The 19749-nt window shown below is 37.3% G+C and overlaps 1 protein-coding gene and 1 long non-coding RNA gene across 5 annotated transcripts in view; one reads left to right on the forward strand and one right to left on the reverse strand.

Moving 5' to 3' along the window:
- The window catches only part of SLC25A27 (solute carrier family 25 member 27), a 24280-nt gene continuing 4531 nt past the window's right edge, over nucleotides 1-19749 (forward strand). For 3 of the 4 annotated variants that reach the window (XM_003923076.3, XM_003923077.3, XM_074397867.1), the window contains exons 1-8: nucleotides 1-356; nucleotides 2912-3103; nucleotides 6080-6164; nucleotides 8984-9106; nucleotides 11363-11475; nucleotides 15236-15320; nucleotides 16654-16746; nucleotides 17335-17437. In XM_003923076.3, the coding sequence (XP_003923125.1) occupies nucleotides 251-356; nucleotides 2912-3103; nucleotides 6080-6164; nucleotides 8984-9106; nucleotides 11363-11475; nucleotides 15236-15320; nucleotides 16654-16746; nucleotides 17335-17437 (900 nt within the window). In that variant the 5' untranslated portion in view covers nucleotides 1-250. Of the gene's footprint in view, nucleotides 357-2911; nucleotides 3104-6079; nucleotides 6165-8983; nucleotides 9107-11362; nucleotides 11476-15235; nucleotides 15321-16045; nucleotides 16107-16653; nucleotides 16747-17334; nucleotides 17438-19749 lie in introns of those variants that run through there. The other variant, XR_012517268.1, reaches the window with a different exon arrangement.
- Nucleotides 16957-19749, reverse strand: part of LOC120363216 (uncharacterized) — a 26820-nt gene continuing 24027 nt past the window's right edge. The window contains exon 2 of the long non-coding RNA XR_005578853.1: nucleotides 16957-17090. This is a non-coding gene — a long non-coding RNA (uncharacterized LOC120363216). The remainder of the gene's footprint in view (nucleotides 17091-19749) is intronic.

Raw genomic sequence — 19749 nt, forward strand, 5'->3', positions numbered from 1 at the left:
TGGCGGACTACATTGCCCAGTAACCTCCTGGGCTCCTCTGTTTTTCTATTCTGGGGTGCAGGGGGCAACTGGACCACTCCAGCCTGGGACTGGTAGGAAGGCTGCGGGTCCGCCAGGCCGAGCGGAACGTGGGACATGGTCCTCCCCCGGCCACTAGCCGGTTGAAAAGGGACCGCCCTGGCAGGGAGGCGGCGCCGTGGCGCGGTGCAGCTGCGAGAAGGGGTGCGTTATCGTCCTGCCCTGCTGCTGAATGTCCGTCCCGGAGGAGGAGGAGAGGCTTTTGCCGCTGGCTCAGAGATGGCCCCGAACGAGCAAGTTCCTACTGTCTGGCTGCGCGGCTACCGTGGCCGAGCTAGGTACCCGGCTGCCCACGCCTGGGCCTCCCGGGCCAGTGGCGCGCGCCGCGCTGGGGGAGGGAGCGCGGGCGGCTTCGCGCCCGGCCGTGTGCATCCTAGAGGTCGCCCCTTCCACGCTCGCCTGGCGGAGGTGATGGTGGAGGCCAGACCCTCGGTGGGAGGAGGAGAGATTGAGGTCTCCATGGCCTTTGGCTTCTAATCTTGTCTAATGCCTGCCTTAGGCATGTGCTGTGGTGCTTGAATGTGTACTTTGGGAAGCTTCGCGAGCTATCATTCTTCTGTAGGAATTATTTTCCTTTCCATGAGGATGACCTTTTAAAAAACGTAATCCATTTTCCATACTTACTGAGATAATCTCTGTGGTTTATAGTCTTACACAGCCACACTGTCATTATCTTGTGGGTCGAAGTTGTGGACCTATCTTGTGAGACTTCCGTTATTAACTTGCCACTCACAGAGCATGGACTTAGCATCCGCAGGTTACTTGACCTCTTTAAGTGTAATTCATCTACATTGTTTACCTTGCAGAATTCTGAGAAGTCAATATACGATTGCTAAATTCAAGACAGGACACCCTTGAATTGGCTTTCTTCCTCTGTCCCAGTTGCGACATTTTTATAATTCCTACAATACAAGGGACTGTGCATATATATTTGAAAAAACCCAGTTCTGACCTTCTTACAGGCTGCTGGGGCGACATACAGAAAAAGAAAATTATAATGTGGTACTTGCTATAATGAAGATACCATTAAGTATCATAAAAGCATAGAAAAGCAGTTACATCTGCCTAAATGAGTCAGAAAAAACTTTAAGAGGCCATCTAGAGTGAAATGATGATGTCCTTGAATGAGCAAGTAGCGTTTATTCCAAGGATTTTGTGAGTAGCATACCCATGTGTTTCCTGTGAAGCCTTAACAGTTTAAGATTACCCTTACATTTTCTTGCCTGTTACAAAAAAATAAAAAGAACAGCTCTGATGTGTATTCATTTGTAAATGTTAGTTGGTCCTATTTTTGAAGAGTTTATTTTTTAATTCTAGCACAGCCAGCCGTGATCTGTTGTTTTGTGCTCTTCCATTTTTGCCTTTTAGCCCCTCTTATTTTTTAATGTCTCTCCCTTTGAAAATGATGGAGAATTTTTACTTTTCATTGTTTTTACCGAAATAAAATTCATCAACTTAAAAAGATCTAAAAGCAAATTTTTGAATGATAGTTCCAGGTTTTATTTTTAACTGATGTGTCCCTCTGTGACTCAATGGCTTTTATACAGGACTATTCCCTGTTAAAAATTCACAGAGAATTGTGTGGGGAGGGTGAACGGGAATCAAAATGTGGGATGGTTTTAAGTACAAACCACTTCAGGAACCTGAAGCATCATTTAAGAAACCAGCAAGAAAACAAAACTTATTTTAAAAGACACAATCTCTGTAATACAGAGAGTCCTATTTCTTAAGACTTTTCAGGTTTCATATGTCAATAAAACATTGCTTGAAGTCTGTACATGCAAGCTACTTCTGTTCTAGGGAAACTGTCAGCAAGATACTAACTTTTCCAGAAACCAGTGGTAAAATTTAATATTCACTTCCCTTCCCCACATTGTTTTCTCTTGGAAAAGGTATACTAAGGTTTTGTGTCAGGTGGCAGTCATTGAAAAAGTCTTATATAAGTAATGTTCATGAACTTGTCTGAATGTCGTTAATTATTCAGGACATTTTCTGTATAAGGTTAGGAGCCTTATCTTCCATATGCAGCCCATTTAGCTTTACTGTATTAAGGTAAAAGGTCTATCTCTAATTTAAAATTTAAAACAAAAAAAAATTTCCAAATACAGTTAGTACTTATAAGGAGGCCATGAGTAGGCCATGCATCTAATTTAGTACTGGAAAAATAATTCCACATATGCTTTAATTGAAAGAATATTGAGCTTGCGACCCTTGCATATACAAGACGATATTATAAACTCCATTACATCTTCTGTATCTCAATCATCAGGTCAGTGAGCCATCTGCATGTGAACGCCATCCATTAAATTATAGAATTCAGCTTCATCTAGCATTTATTATAGTACTTAAGGATATATAGTGCAGTATTCTAAAGTTATACCAGATCTTAAATAATCATGGCTGCAGTCAAGAGGATGCTACAGAATATGGATACTTTAAATTATTTACCATTGGGAAGCAAAAGTTAAGGACTAACATAGATTTTAAAATGAAATTTCTGAATAGAAAGAACCCAAGTCTTGTCATTTTTAATTAAGTAATGTATTTATTTATTGCCAGTGATCTGGGATGCTCTTGTGTAGGGATTTTTAAATTTAAGACACAGTCTTAAATTAAGACTGTGTGAGAATCAAGCTTCTAAACTCTCTTCAGCCTACTGGAATAGAATCCATGGGCCCAGGGCTAGGAAATTTGTAATTTTAATAATCTCCCTAGTTGATTCTGCTATATTCTAAAATTTGAGAACCCAAGAGGGAAAATATTAGTCCTATGATTTTAGATTTTTGTTTCTCTGAATGTTGTGGGTTTTTCCCTGCATTTGTGTTTTTGCTAGCAACCTTTCCCCTGGATCTCACAAAAACTCGACTCCAAATGCAAGGAGAAGCAGCTCTTGCTCGGTTGGGAGACGGTGCAAGAGAATCTGCCCCCTATAGGGGAATGGTGCGCACAGCCCTAGGGATCATTCAAGAGGAAGGCTTTCTAAAGCTTTGGCAAGGAGTGACACCCGCCATTTACAGACACGTAGGTATTTATCTTGATTCTAGCTGGTAAGTTTGTTATGAGTTCTGTGTTTGTCTCCTGTGCTTTTCTGTTTATCCAAAACAAGTAAGATTTTTTTTCTCCTACTGATGTGATAACTGAACACATACAACATAAAGAGTCTTTTTTTTTTTTTTTTTTTTTAGACTGATTTTCGCTCTGTTGCTCAGGCTAGAGTGCAGTGGCGCAATCTGAGCTCATTGCAACCTCCACCTCCCGGGTTCAAGCGATTCTCCTGCCTCAGCCTCCTGAGTACCCAGGACTACAGGTACACCACCATACCCAGCTAATTTTTGTATTTTTAGTAGAGACAAGGTTTCACCATATTAGTCAGGCTGGTGTCAAACTCCTGAACTCAGGTGATCCACCCGCTTCGGCCTTCCAAAGTGCTGGGTTTACAGGCGGTGAGCCACCACGCCCAGTCTGAACACATATAGTCTCTGAAGAACAGAAAAAAAAAAAAAAAGAAAAAAAAAAGAAAAAAAACTGCCAATTATTAAGAAGTTACTGTCCTAAATTTTTAGAAACACATACTGACGTATTTAGGGATGAACTATCATGGTGTCTGTAAAGCACTTTAAAATATTTAATTAAGCGAAAAACAATGAAGCAGGCTAGGTATGGTGGCTTATGCCTATAATCCCAGCACTTTGAAAGCCGAGGCGGGATAATTGCTTGAGCCCAGGAGTTCGAGAATAGCCTGAGCAAGATTGCAAGACCCTGTCTCTACAAAGAGTAAGAAAATTAGCCAGGCATGGTGGTGCATGACTATAGTCCTCACTACTCAGGAGGCTGAGTTGGTGAAACAGCTTGAACCCAGGAATTCAAGGTGGCAGTGAGCTTTGATCCTGCCACTGCACTTCCACTTGGGCAAGAAAACAAGACCGCATCCTAAAAAAATTAAATTCGGCCGGGTGCAGTGGCTCATTCCTTTAATCCCAGCACCATGGGAGGCCGGGGGAGGTGGATTACCTGAGGTCAGGAGTTCAAAAATAGCCTGACCAGCATGGTGAAACCCCATCTCTACTAAAAATACAAAAATTAGCCAGGCATGGTGGTGCATGCCTGTAATCCCAGCTACTCAGGAGGCTGAGGCAGGAGAATTGCCTGAACCCATGAGGCAGAGGTAGCGGTCAGCCAAGATCGTGCCATTACACTCCAGCCTGTATGAGAAGAATGAAACTGTCTCAAATAAATAAATAAAAATAAATTTTAAAAATTAGAAAATGAAGCAAATATGGCAAAAATGTTAGCAGTTGATAAATCTCAATGATAGAGATAGAGGTAGTTATATATTACTTTCTCTTCATGTTTGAAAATTTTCTTAATAAAAATTTGTATAGGTTTAAGAAAGAAAAAAATGAATAGCTGTTATCATTTTCTCCACTTAAGAAACTTTAAACACAGAATTTAAATTTTTCATATTTTTTGAAAATTAACATATATTTATTACAGTGCCAAATCTCATGAGTCTCTGTCTCATAATCTAAGACCAGACTACTCTGAAAGAGAACAGAATTCACTGCCTAATCCAACCCTGGCTGTAGTGGAAATGCAATACAGGTGATTTTTGCCCCAGTTGAAGGCCACCTAACCAGCTCTGTGGGCCTTAGTCATTTTTAAAAGAAGATGGTTGAAACTATGCCAGTTAGAACATTTTTCTGCTCTGCTTCCACAGTGGCACTTACAAGAGGAGGACTTGACTTTTTAGCTTGTATACAGGAGAATATAAAGTTGGCTTCAAAGGAGGTAGGATAGGTATGACATTTTTCTCCTCCTAATGTTTCCTGAAGCATGAAAGGATCCTTGATCAGAAAAATGCTCGGATCTAATTTCTAATATTTGTTGGCTTAATATGTTTAAAGATTCAGTTCTCCAGATGAGTAAATTAAGAGTGTATCATCAAAAACCACCTAGAATTATGTGCAGAGACTGTTACTGTTTTTAAAAGTTGTGTATTTTTGAGTATCTTAAAATATTTCATCAAAGTTTCTAAAATATCAAAAAAGGCTCTCTATACAAATACCATGTGTTCATTTTAACTTTTGTTTTCTATTTAAGCAAATATTTTCTCCATTGCATCCCATTATTGTTTTGAGTTTCATTTCATTTCATTTGTAGTTTGTTGTTCATTGTATTGTTTTACAGCTAAGATAATTTCATATGTTTGTACTTGGCTGAAATATTGCATTAATAAATTCTTCAGTGAAATTATGTATCTTTATTTAATGAAAATCCCTGCTGTGTACCAAGGTATGTACTAGGGCATCTGGGGTAAGTTGAAAAGCTCAGAGTCTGATGGAAAGATAAGCAAGAAAAGTTAATTTCTAATCGATATGATAAAAAAAAAAAGTCAGAGAGCACTTTCTGAAAAACATGTTCTTTGAGTTGAGTCTTGAAAGACAAGGAGATGTAAAGCACAGAAGAAAGAATTCATTCTAGAAAGATCAGACAGTGTGTGGGAAGGGCTGAGCCTGAAAAGAGCATGCCCCATTTGGGGAAGCATCAAGAACCTCATGTATCAGAAACATCAGCCCCACTTCTCCACTTAAGAAACTTTAAACACAGAACTTAAATATTTCATATAATTTGAAAATTAATGTATCTTTATTACAGTTCCAAATCTCATTAGTCTCTGTCTCATAATCTAAGACCAGGTTACTCTGAAAGAGAACAGAGTTCATTGCCTAATCCAACTCTGGCTACAGTGTAAATGCAACAGGCTACCTAACTAAGGCTACCTAACTAGCTCTGTGGGCCTTAGTCACTCTTGAAAGAAGATGGTTCAAACTATGCCAGTTAGAACATTTTTCTGCTCTGCTTCCACAGTGGCACTCACAAGAGAAAGACACAGCTAGAGAGATTGACTAGGCCATGTCAGAATGTCCTCTTATTTTATACAGACATACGCAGACAGACACATAAAGCCAAAGTTACCTTTTTAATGGTCTTTTTTACATAGTGTACTCTGGAGGTCGAATGGTTACATATGAACATCTCCGAGAGGTTGTGTTTGGCAAAAGTGAAGATGAGCATTATCCCCTTTGGTAAGTTTTGTTTTGAAAATAATACGCTGTTTCTCCAAATTCCTTAATGTTTATTAGGTTTATGTAAAATTGTACATTTGTACCCAAATTGCCTTAAGTTGTGGACTTAAAATAATAAATAATTACAATATGAGTCCTGATAATTGAGCATTTACTGCACATGGTATACAGACATACATGTACATACATATATAAATTATATAGAGAGAGATATTTAATATTTGAATGTTGAAATGTTCTTATAGAGTACCTTGTTATTCCTCTTTTTATAAAGAACTCTTGGCTTTAGAGTCAGACAAGGATGGGCTCAAATTCCTGCTCTACTACTGTATAACCCAAACAAACTGCGTTACCTTCAGTTTTTGCAGCTATAGAAGTAATATCAACCATCAAGTGTTTTTGTAGGATTAGGTGAGAGGATGAATATAAGTTTATATTATTTAACAGAAACTGAAAAAAATAGGTTACTATAAATAATATACATAGAACTCCTACAAATAAATAGAAATATAGAAAACAAAGGCCAGGCACAGTGTCTTATGCCTGTAATCCCAGCATTTTGGGAGGCCAAGGCAGGCAGATCACCTGAGGTCAGGAGTTTGAGACCAGCCTGGCCAACATGGTGAAACCCTGTCTCTACTAAATATACAAAAAATTAGCCAGGTGTTGGGGGGGGGGGGCTTTTATCCCAGCTACACATAAGGCTGAGGCAGTAGAATCACTTGAACCCGGGAGGTGCAAGTTGCAGTGAGCTGAAATTGCACTAGTGCACTCCAGCAGCAGAGCAAGAGAGAGAACACAGTAGAAAAATCAGGATAGGATATCAATAGGCAGTTCACAAAAGAAGTGCATGTGTTCATTAAACATAAAAATGTTCAAACTCTCCAATAATCAGGGGAATTAATTAAAACAAACTTTAAGCTGTTAGTGGAAATACAAGTTACTAGTCTTTTTAAAGCATAAATTATTTGTTAACAGTTTTAAATGTGTAACCCTTTAACCCAGCTCCTTCTTTATGATTATAATCATTCAGAAATGCTTCTAGATATGCATTAAGACAGACACAAACACACACAAAGATATTGACTGTAGCAGTACTGATGATAGCACATTTTTTAAATTTAAATAGCTATCGATTTGGAATTAGTTCAGTAAGTCGTGATATATTTATTGTATAACACAGCTACTGAAAGCATGGGTAGGTTTCATATGACTAACATGTAAAGAAGCCTATAAAATCTCTTACTGTTAAAAAAATCTAAGTCACAACTAAAAGAAAGGGCAATATGTAGAGTTTCATCTTTCAGGCAACATTTCTTCATCCTGTTTTTGAAAAATTCTAATGTACTAAGCTATATAAATTGCTTTCCCAGAGTTAATTATGAAATAGAATATTAATAGTCCTTACATTTTGGAATTTCTTCCAGAAGGGAAAGGTTTAAGTAAACAATTCAAAGGAAATATTACAGCAGAAGAACTTTCAGGGTGGGTTTAATGTCCTTTTGACCCAATCAGAGCAATTCATTAAGTCAGGAGGTATTTATTGGATAATTATGGTATGCCAATCTTAATGCTGAGGCTATAGTAATGAAAAAGAAATAGTCCTGCCATCATTCAGCTTACAGAAAGAGTCAGATGAATAAACAATTAGAATTACGTGAAAAATACAGAGAAAAGAGTGGTTATAAGATATACAAAAAGAAAAAATATGATAATGTACTGTGCTCATCATTGTGTGGAGAAACAGGCCTTTTCATAGGTTGTTGGTAGAAGTCCAAGTTGATAAAAGTTCTATGTAAAACAATTTGACAGGCTCTAGCAAATGTTATGTAAATGTTCAAATTTCTTAAAGTTATGCTAGTTAAATAGCCATAAAATGAAACACTATCAAACTATTAAGAAGATTGAGGCTGTTCTATATGATCTGACAGGGATATCCTTTAAGATATGCTGTTAAAAAAACAGTGCAGAACACCGTGCCACTTCACATTCGATGTTAGAGCTTTTACAAAGGAACATTTATACAGATATGCTTGTGTATGCACAAACTGTCAGCCATAACTTAGTGTTTACAACTGTGGGCTGTACATCCAGGCTGTCTGGATTCACATCTTGGCCGCCCCACTGTTAGTTGTGTGATTTGAGCTGTCATTCAACTGCTCTGCTTCAGTTTCCTCATCTGACAGAGAGAATGACAGTACTGTCATGAGGGTTGACGAGAACTAAATGGTATTTTTAAGTGCTTAAAATAGTGCCTGACATGAGTATTCAGTCAATTTGTTACTATCTTTGGCAAGGGATATAATAAAATAGGAATTGTGATTGCTTCAGTGAAGGGGAGCTGGGCATAAGGGTCAGAAGGACCTTTTTTTCTTTTATACCCATTTATAGCTTTTCGAATTACTTTAAAGTAAAAAGGAAAGTGAATACTTATTTTCCCCAAGAGACTACAGCAATAATCTGGGTTAAAGGTGACTGGAGTCTAGACTTGGTTAGGCTGATTACATCTATGCAGTTTTTATTCCCCTGTAGTTGGAATTAAACTACAATTAAATTATCAATTCAAATGTGTATATCTTTGAAGGAACTGCTCTTTCCTTTGGATTTCAGGCCATATAAGGCTTGAAATTTTAACTTCTTGTACTCCTTTAACCTCCCATCAGTAAATAGTTTGTTAACTTTCCTCTGTGACTTACTTGGGTATATCCTTTACTTGATCTGGAATCTCTTACCTAAGCCCTGTACCAGCTCAGTATTGGTTCACTATAAAATGAGTAAAATTAATGGCAACTTTAAAAAGAATTTACTTCTACAATTAGGAAATCAGTCATTGGAGGGATGATGGCTGGTGTTATTGGCCAGTTTTTAGCCAATCCAACTGACCTAGTGAAGGTTCAGATGCAAATGGAAGGAAAAAGGAAACTGGAAGGAAAACCGTTGCGGTAAGTTCTCCAATTAACTAATACCTCTCTTTTTCCCTTGGCCGCCATCATATTTTTAACATGTACCTCATGGAATTATCATTCAATACGCAGTAAAGGTGTTACTTCTGACTTTTTTTTTTTATTTGGAGTTCATTAAGAGGAAAACTAAGCTGGATCTTTTCTTTGCACTAGGAAGTGTACATGTTCTATAACAGACAAATATGTGTCTGCAGTGTTCTTTGCTGCTTTTCCCAGCCAAGGCTAGACTTGTCCCCTACTGCAGGTTAACATAAACAGTTTGATTGTTAAAATTTGCCCTTGTGTGAGTCTCAGTTTTGCCACTGTGGCTTGGTATTGTGGAAGTCACTTAACATTTCTGGTCTCTTGTGTTTTCATCTTTATAAACTCCCTCAAAAGGCTGTCATGATGGTTAACATGCTCATCAGTGTGAAAAACCTTGCGTTCTTTCCCTTTATCCTGAAGAAAGTAGCAAGGTTGATGTTGCACATTTTTCCAGCTTTCTTATTGAATCTCATTGCTCCTTCATCTTGAAGCCCTCTTTTACACTCATTTAAAGGAATTTTTAAGTTATGCCTTTGGGGATATAAAATCCTCCTACTGCATTACACTATATTATTAAAATTCACCTTTCTTCCAAGGGCTTAATGTTCAACAGTTTATTAAAATACCACTTAGTTTACCTGGGAAAGAGACAAAATCATACAGATAGATAGACCTTTCCCAGAAAAAAAGGGGAAGTACAGGATGGCTTGAGCTGCTCCTTCTAACACTCCAGGTCTGCAACTGAGCCAGAGACAAAGCATTTGGGGCCATCTTCACCACTGACCACTGCTCTCTGCCCCTCTCTTCATGTAGCTGACTTAGTGGAAAAGGAGACTGGGCTGCTGCGGCCCACGGTCCCCTTTAGCTTTCAACATGGAGAGAACATGCACAACACAGGAGAAAAGGGTACCACTGTGACTTAACCAAGTAGTTTATAGAACCCTAGGGCCCAGCTGATCATCTTATAACAACTTTAATGACTAAGTAACCGGGAGAAGTCACGCTGCCTTGTTGGATAGGAGGAGAAAACTAGTTATTGGGATCCAGAAATATCTGAGATTTTAACTGATCCCCCAGTTTTTTTCCCCCTTTGTTCTTACTGTTGGAAATTTTTAGGTTTGAATGTACCTAATGTAGTATATTTTCATAATAAAATTATTTATATTATTCTCTAGTAGGGAACAGGTCTATATACTACAGTAAATTACATGAATATTGAGATCAGAGAGCCTGGGATTCAAAGCCAGTCTTTACCACATTTTAGCTTTGTAATCATAGTCAAGATCCTTATCCATTTTCAAGCCTTGGTTTCTTCAAATATAAATTAGAATCATATTATATACCTCAGAGTTTTCAGTATTAAAATGCATCTCATGTATATTAAATGCTTGGCACTTAGTAAGTGCTCCATAAACTTTAGTTACAGTGATCATCATTCCTGATCGTAACTTCTCATGTAGCGTAATGGCAATTATGTGTGTCCAATAAATATGTGATGTTATCTTTTTGATTCAGAGAGTGTGATGCCTGAGTAAAAGCCACACAGGCTGGTAAGTGGTAAAGGTGGCATTTGACTGCAGGTTTTTCTGACTGTATAAAGCCCAGACTAATTTTTATGACAGAGGTTTCCATATTTGGTTTACACTTCTTCAGCACCATTCTTTGTCTCTCTATAGAGAAATGAGCAAAATAAAGATAGTCTACTGAATTTTCTTAAAGCTAAAATTGTTCCATTTTAAGAACTCTTATGAAATTGTCCTGCCTACTTTTTAGTCTATCATTTTTTATGAGATTAATTGTTAATGTTATTATTTGATGAACTCTCAAACTTTGCAGGTCCCCTCTATCACCAGTAAAATTAATCCAGAAGTCTGACAACCATTGGTTTTCTCTTCTAATTATTGTGTGCGCTGATAATATAAAAGATCAAGAAAAGTATTTTTATCTGTTTAATAATCTGAGAAGAGGATGACACCGTTTATAAAGATTTCCATTAAAAATGTTCATATCAAAGTTGGCCTTTTTTCTAAAGGATTATGATGTTTATCTGGAACTTAGACTTATGTAGATTACATCAATTTCTAATATTTCTGGAAAAATTATATTTGGATGTTTTTTACTCCAGATTATAAGAGCTGTAAGTGAAGTTTATCAAATTGCATTTCATACACAGGAATACATGGGGTTTTCACATATTATTATTCTCTTTAGATTTCGTGGTGTACATCATGCATTTGCAAAAATCCTAGCTGAAGGAGGAATACGTGGGCTTTGGGCAGGCTGGGTACCCAATATACAAAGAGCAGCACTGGTGAACATGGGAGGTAATGGAAACTTTATTGAATTCTGAAAAGTTCTAATTGCCTTAATAATTATAAGCACTTAAATCAGGGGAATGAAAATTTATATTTATTTTTATTTATAATATATTGGTGACCATATATTGTTGACCAGCTTTATAGATGCTCTAGGTCATAACTGAATATTTTCCACAGAACATTTTTGCTTTATTCTACAGTGATGTATGGAAAGGATTTACTAAAATAGGCAAATTGTGACAATAAGGGGACAAAGCCAAATTATTTCTAAGGTCTCCTCTCCAGTCCAGACCTTCCTTTAGGATTAAAGCCAGTATATGCAACTTTCTGAGAGTTATTATATCCAGACTGTCCAAATCTTTCCCGTGGTAATCCTGCTCCTATTCCTAAATAATCCATTTTTATGCAGTCTGACACCCCAGGCTGGAAACCTGAATGGTCTCTTAACTCATCCCTACCCCTTACTTCTCATATTTACTTACCAGTTTCTTCTGTCTCCCAAAATATTTCTTAAATGTTTTCTCCCTCCAACACCTACTACTTTAGTATCCTTAAAATGACCATTTCTACACCACCAGCCTTCAAAACCTCTCAGCTGGACCACTGTCACAGCCATCTAACTCGCCTCCTCCTCCATCCTCAAATTGTACCTGGTATTCACAGTGATTTAGCTGAAACACAAATATGAACACATTATTGCTGTCCTTAAAACTTATATCTGGCTTCTAACCACCCACAAAATAAAGTGGAAATGTTGGACTGTGACATAGAAGATCTGCAACATCTGGCCTGTGCCTTCAGAGAACTAAGCAAGTCATTGATCTCTTGCAAAGAGTGGTACACTAATGAGCTGAAAGATTCCACTGCCTGCACATACTACTATTCTTCAGCGCTATATATTATGTCCTCTTCCCTCTTCTCCTAGTTTTCTTCTAGAGGTCCTTTAATATTCAGCTAAGGTGTCTTCTTCACCAAGAAAGGATTGCAAACCTACCGCAATCCCTTCCCCCTGCCATGTTGTATTTTATGCTCTTTTGTGTGTTTCTATAGCCATTATTGCTTGTGTCTCTTTTCATTGCCTCCTACTATATGCCTGTATCTTCCACCATATTATAAGCCTTTTGAAGGCAAGGATGGTGTTTTATTCATCTTTATTTTCCCAGACCCTCATAGTCAATAAACATTTGAAGAATAAATTAATCAATAAAATAATCCTAAGACCAATTATATGATTCTAAGACATATATAAATAGCATTTTTGAGGGTTCCAGTAATATAGCACTTAAACATCAAAGGAAGTAAGTCTGTTTTCAGTTTTGCTAATTGAATCCATCTATGTCTACTGTATAATATTTGTGGATTTTTGATTTTCAGAAAATCTTTATGTTTGTAGTTTCTTCATTCATTGGCTCAAAATCTATTACAGCCAAGATTTCTCTTCCAAGTTCCAGCTATTTACTCAGTATCTTCATTTGGATATCTTAAGCACATTGCTCTGAACGTGTCCAAACCAAACTCCTTTATTATACCAATTCTTTCTACATTTTTCCTTATCTCAAAAATATATCACCACCCTTTCAGCTGTACAAGCAGAAACCTAGCCATGATTTTTGGCTTTTCTCTTTCATTTGCTCCGTTTCTTTTATCCAAGCAGTCACCAAATCCTGTCATCCTATCTTCCAGATATATCTCAGACGAATACACTTCTCCATCCCTGGAGCCATTCTGTTGTTCAAGTATTATTTATCCCCTCATACTGGACCACTACAGAGGCCTCATAACTGGTCTTTGCAAATCTACTGCATTCCCCTTTTGCCCCACTACGCCTTTGAAACTGATTATATCAAGTTTATCTTTGCTATTATCTTATTGTTAAAAATTTAAAACTGTCTGTCTTCATCTTCACCATCCCTATAAATAGCACCTCTGTCCTTTAAATTGTTCACACTCAAAACCTTGCAGTTGTCTTTGATTTTCTCCCATTCCATATTTGGTCTGCTGGCTAATTATGTTGATTCTACCTTCAAAATTTATCCAGAATCTGACCAGGGCTCCACAACTCATTTATTCAATTCATCATCTCTTACCAGGATTACTGCAATAGCCTCTTACCTAATCTGCCTTGTTTTCCTACAGTATACTTTTAATAGAATAACAATTCTATTATGTTCTAAATAGTAACCTTGGGCAGTCACTCCTCTGCTCAAAAGCTCCCTTGGCTTCTATGCTCTCCGTCATCTAGACTCTGCTACTTTTTGCATATTCTGTTGCTGCTGGCCCAGTCTTCTGACCATTCCTCTAGCACCACAAGCTGACTCGCGACTCAGGGTTAGAAAACATACATGGATGAACCTGGAAACCATCATTCTCAGCAAACTGACACAAGAACAGAAAATCAAACACCGCGTGTTCTCACTCATAAGCGGGTGTTGAACAGTGACAACACATGGACACAGGGAGGGGAGCATCACACACTGGGGTCTGTGGGGGGGAAATGGGGAGGGACAGAGGGGGATGGGGAGTTGGGGAAGGATAACATGGGGAGAAATACCAGATACAGGTGATGGGGAGGAAGACAGCAAACCACACTCCCATGTGTGTACCTATGCAACAATCTTACATGTTCTTCACATGTACCCCAAAACCTAAAATGCAATAAAAAAAAAGGACCATATTTTTGCCTGGGACAATTTCTTTTAGCTATCTACAGATTTGTTTTCTCATGCTTTCTTTTGGTCTCTTTTCAAATGTCAGCTTTTCAAGAGGTCTTGCCTGATTACCCTATTTAAAATTAATAGAAACTATTCCTCTCTACCCTCTGGTACTCTCTGTCACCTTTCCTTGCCTTCTTTGTCTTCAGGGCAATTACTTCAAGAGCAAGTGCATGTGAAACACCATGTAGTTTATTTTATTGTCTCGTCCCACAACAGAGAGCAAAGATTTTTGTTCATTTTGTCTATGGCTCTTTCCCCCATTCTAATCAAATGTACCTATCCATTCTTGTCTCATTACAGCTTACTTCCCTATATTTTAGTGCGGGTAAACTTTATATAACTCCAGCACTGTGATGTCATTCTCTTGTTTAAAAACCTTCCATAGCTCTTCATTGTCATTGGAAAAACGTATAAAAGAGCCAGGCGTAGGGCTCACGTCTTTATTCCCAGCACTTTGGGAGGCGGAGGAGAGCGGATCTCTTGAGCTCAGGAGTTTGAGACTAGCTTGGGAAACACAGTAAAACCCCATCTCTACAAAAATATTTAAAAATTAGCTGGATGCACACCTGTAACCCCAGTTACTTGGGAGGCTGAGGCACAAGAATCACTTGAGCCCAGGAGGCAGAGGTTGCAGTGACCCAAGATTGCGTCACTGCACTCAAGCCTGGGTGACACAGAGAGACCCTGTCTTGAAAATGTATAAAAGGCTTAATGTAGAATAATGGTCAGGATCTTTTGTTTATAAATGACAGATCTCAATTCAACTTTGGCTAAAAAAGTAATTTACCAAATACCAAAAATTACTCAAATACCAAAAGGGCCAGGGGTTGAACTGACTTTAGGCACAGCTAGATTCAGGAGTCTAAATGATACATTTGACTTTTTGTCTCTTCTTTTCCTCTCCCTCTATCTGTAGTTCTGTTTCCTTTGAGAAAAAGAATAGTAGCTTTCATCCTGGTACACATTCCTTCCCGAAGCCTAGCATATTCTTGACAGAAAAGACATTCACTACTGACTGATAAATATTTAAACTTTCTTTTTTCTATTGCCAGATTTAACCACTTACGATACAGTGAAACACTACTTGGTATTGAATACACCACTTGAGGACAATATCATGACTCATGGTTTATCAAGGTAAGTGATTGTTTTAGTTGGACACTTTATGAGGTTTTTTTTCTTATCATTTTTCCATATTTGGGATAAATTCTGTAGACTCATTTGATTGGGATTGTACTGGCATCACCTTTAGAGAAGAGTACATTTACAGTGAGGAATTTCTTAAAGTTTGTTACAGTTAGGCTGGGGAAAGAAACAGGCAAAGTTGTAGGATGTTCAGATTAAACCTTCCAAAATATTTGCACCTGATGGGACCATCCCAGGAACAGGCTATGATGACGGACTCTCCAACTCAATTCAACAGATATGCTTAAGCACCTTTTAGGTTAAAGGCACTGGGCAGGACTCTGCAGTGGGCACCAAAGGGGTAAACTCAATTCCTACCCAGGGAACTTAACAACAGGGAAAACAAGACAAATATAAAAACACTCTGCAGGAAATGCTAAAAGGAAGCAACTAGTTTCTATAGGGTTCAGAGGAAGGAAAAAAAAAAAACACCACTTGGAAAGATAGGCAAAGGAGGCAGAAATAGATACAGGTTTTAAAAGGCTATGTTTCTTCACAGACAGAGACAGGAAGAAGCCCTTTCCAGGAAGGGCATTGCTTTGATCTCTTTGCAACACAATTTCAAATTACCCATTAGAATTAGTTATTTTATAGATGTGTAGAGTCCCTAACATTATAGTGATTTCATTTAGCTTCTGATCTTGTTTCCAAATTCTAAAACTTCTTATGCTCTTTAGATGACCCTAAAAGTGGACAACCCTAAAAGTATATTAACAGTGTCAAGTCAAGTATTTGGAGGTAGGAGTGTATGTGTGTATGTGTGTGTGCGTGCGTTCATTTAACCACTCCAAGAGTATTACTGACTCGGGGCTTTTGCATATACTGTTCTATCTTCTTGTAACATTCTTTCTTCAGGTCTTCATATAGATGTATCCTTTTTAACCACTCAGGTCTGCTGTCACCCCAGGAGCTTTTCCTGACTGCCTGGCACCTGGTAGCTCCCTGTCACATTTCCCACTTTTTTGAAGCTTTTATCAGCTTTTGAAATTATGTATTTCTCGTCTGCCTTTTCCCTAGTGGAGTATAAGCTCCTCAAGGGCAGGGTCTTACCTGACTTGTTCACTGCCTAGAAAAACACTTGGCACCAGCAGGTGCACAATCCCTATTTGCTGACAGACATTCTTTTTGTTTTTACTTTTTTCTACCTCTTTAATTAATTTGGCATTAAGCTAAAAGAACATTATTATAATATTTAGGTTATTATAATATTTAGTATTCTTTCTAAATACCAAAGTCTAGAAACTACTACATATTATCTTTCAATTCCATTTATTTGTATTTGTAGTTTATGTTCTGGACTGGTAGCTTCTATTCTGGGAACACCAGCAGATGTCATCAAAAGCAGAATAATGAATCAACCACGAGATAAACAAGGAAGGTAGGTAAAAAGTCTTCATGTGCTTGAATGTTTGTAATAGCATTGTTCTTTAAAGATGCTTTTCTGCATTTTTTATTGATAGAAACGTATTTGTGTGTTTTTTGAGAAAATTGAGAGTATTGTTTTTATGCAATTACTGCTTTTTGATGAAAAGTGGCATGCATTTGGGGAGTTAAGCTAATTAACAATCATTTAGACACAAGGTTTTTGTTATGGCTTTATTGTTTTTAAAGACTTCTTGAAAGCATACTCTGCTGAGAATTTACAGAGCATTTTCTTCAGAAGCTTAAGATTTGAGTAGGTAACATGGAGAATTTGATTTGATATTAAAAAGTATGTTATCTCTGGAAGAGATCAGATAGAGTGAATTCTAAATATAAGACCAAGGGTGGCATGAATCAGAAGAGTTAACCTTGAAAATTTCTTTAAGATCAAAAGAAGTTATCTGTATCTGTAGAACCACAAATTTTTGTTTCTAAACTAGCAGAAAATATTTATTTTTTAATAAGATTCCTTAGACAATATTTTATGTATACATATTTTTTAATGCAGAAAATAATTGACAAAAGGATCTTGTTTCCTTTGTAGGGGACTTTTATATAAATCATCAACTGACTGCTTGATTCAGGCTGTTCAAGGTGAAGGATTCATGAGTCTATATAAAGGCTTTTTACCATCTTGGCTGAGAATGGTAAAGTTAGGTTTACTTCCTTTGTGTTTTTTTTTTTTCTTTGTACTTAAATTACTTTTAATCTATAAGAATTTTCCCTTTTCTCTTCTGGCTTGAAGCATGGCCCTGCCCCTCAAATCAAGGTCCTTTCTTATTTTTTAAAATCTTCTTTTGTTTCCTTTCACCTCTCCTCAGTTATCTTGCCTTCTGTGGTAGAGTAAGGTAAAATAAGTTGCATCTGTTAATGAACAGGTTGATGGTCTTGTTACAAAGCTAGTGAATAGATTTTTGGTAATGTAAAATGTTTAGTATTCCATTTAGTTATATTTTAATATAGTATTTTGGGACACATACAGATTTTACACTAGAGACTGCTCCTACAAAAATATTTACTATTTCAAAAAAAATTATTACTTTGATGGCAAATGTTACATTACCCATTAATATTTGTTACCACAAAACTCTGCTTAATAAGAAAGCACTATGTCATTTTTATTTGATTGAGATGTTATTTTTCATTGCAGTGAACTAAGATATAGAATTAGATTTGTTTAAGCAATATAGCAAATATAATAAAAACAAAGTGCTGACACTTTTTGTAAGTTAAAACATTTGAAAGCATGGATGAGTTATAGGTTTAGAAATGTAAGCAATCAAAAATTAACATAATACAATTATATATAATGTAATATTATATGTATATTTTTAATTGAGTACCTATATTATGCAAAGCCCTGTACTGAGGTCTCAGCTTTGAATAAGAAACTACAAGTGATGAATGTTATGGCAAGAGTACATAGTGCTATAGAAATATATAGCAAATAAGTACAGCCTAGGCTCGTAATTAAGAAAACCTCCCTGGAGAATGGACTTCTGAATTTAGATTTGCAAAATGGGTAGGACTTAGCTGGGTAAAGAGGGCAGGGAGAAACATTCTCTATAGAGGGACAGTTGGAGTGGACAGAGAGCAGGACAAGTTCAAGGAAACCAAGCAGGCCAAGGCACAGAGACCTCATAGAGAGAGGCAAAGGGTGAGACCAGAGAAAGGCAGACACCACACTGGGAAGGATCATATGAGCCAGAAGAGTAATGGGTACCGGTTTGAAGAAATAAGCATTTTTAGAAAATTTGTTCTGCCTGTCGTGTGGATTGGGAAAAGGCTAAGAGTAGTGACATATTAGAGATAATGGTGGCTTGGACATGCATACGACAGTGGGGACAGAAAATGGATTAAAAACATGTTTTGGAGGTGGAAAGGGAACAGAAACATGACTGATGGGATGGGGATGGGAGAATGGTTGGAGAAGATAAGGAAAAGTCAGACTTCATCCCCAGATTCCTGCTCTGAGCAACTGATAATGATGATATAATTTCCTAAAATGAAGATCATTGCAAGGAAGAAGATTTGTGGGTAAAATAAGGTCAGTTTAAGACGTGAAATTTTGGATACCCATAGAACACCTGAGCAGTGATGTGTAGATTACAAACTAAATATATTGGCCTAGGTCTTAGAAGAGAATACACACGTAAAGATTTAGATTTGAGCATTTTCTATATATAGATGGTAATTGAAATGTAGGTAATAAATGATATCATCAAAGGAATAGTAGGTATTTGTATATTAATACGAAATTCATAGTCAAAGCCTTTGGCAATACCTGAGTTTAAGTATACCAGAGTTTATTTTTTGGTGGTTTTGATTATACCTTGAAATTATATCAAAACTGTGGCTCTTTCTTACTGGAAGGGTAAATTTTGATTTGGTCTGCATACGCTAGGCTTTGTTATAGGTGCTGGTAACACTGAGGAATAGCATAGAAGAGCTGACGATGAGATTAGAAGTTAAACATCTAAGTAGTTAAAATTACAGAAATAATAAAAATTACTAAATAAATACTTCTCAGTTACTTGGTATATGGCCAACACTGTGTTAATCATTTTTATGGCTTAACTCATCGAATTCTCCCAACAATCTGTGCAGTAGGTTACTAACATATCCCTTTTATAGAGGAAACAAAAGCATCAAGAGTCTTAAATAGCTTGGCTAGGTGAGTGGTTCAGGGTATCAAACCCAGGCGGCCTGATACCAGATAACACAGCCTTATTAAGTGGTATAAACAGTACTCTGTTCATATAACCCACCTGTTCATGCCACTGGTATGAACAGTATTCTGTGCGAACACAGATAGTGGAGTAGAAATGGTTATGACCATATTTGGGAAGTCGCAAGAGACTTCACAGAGCTGATATTTGATCTGGGCGTTGAAGCATCAATAAGTGTTTGTCAAGAGAAATATAAGAATGCAACATGAGCATAGGTATCATGTCATATA

This window comes from Saimiri boliviensis, chromosome 4 (assembly GCF_048565385.1).
Source record: "Saimiri boliviensis isolate mSaiBol1 chromosome 4, mSaiBol1.pri, whole genome shotgun sequence".
Lineage (NCBI taxonomy): Eukaryota > Metazoa > Chordata > Mammalia > Primates > Cebidae > Saimiri > Saimiri boliviensis.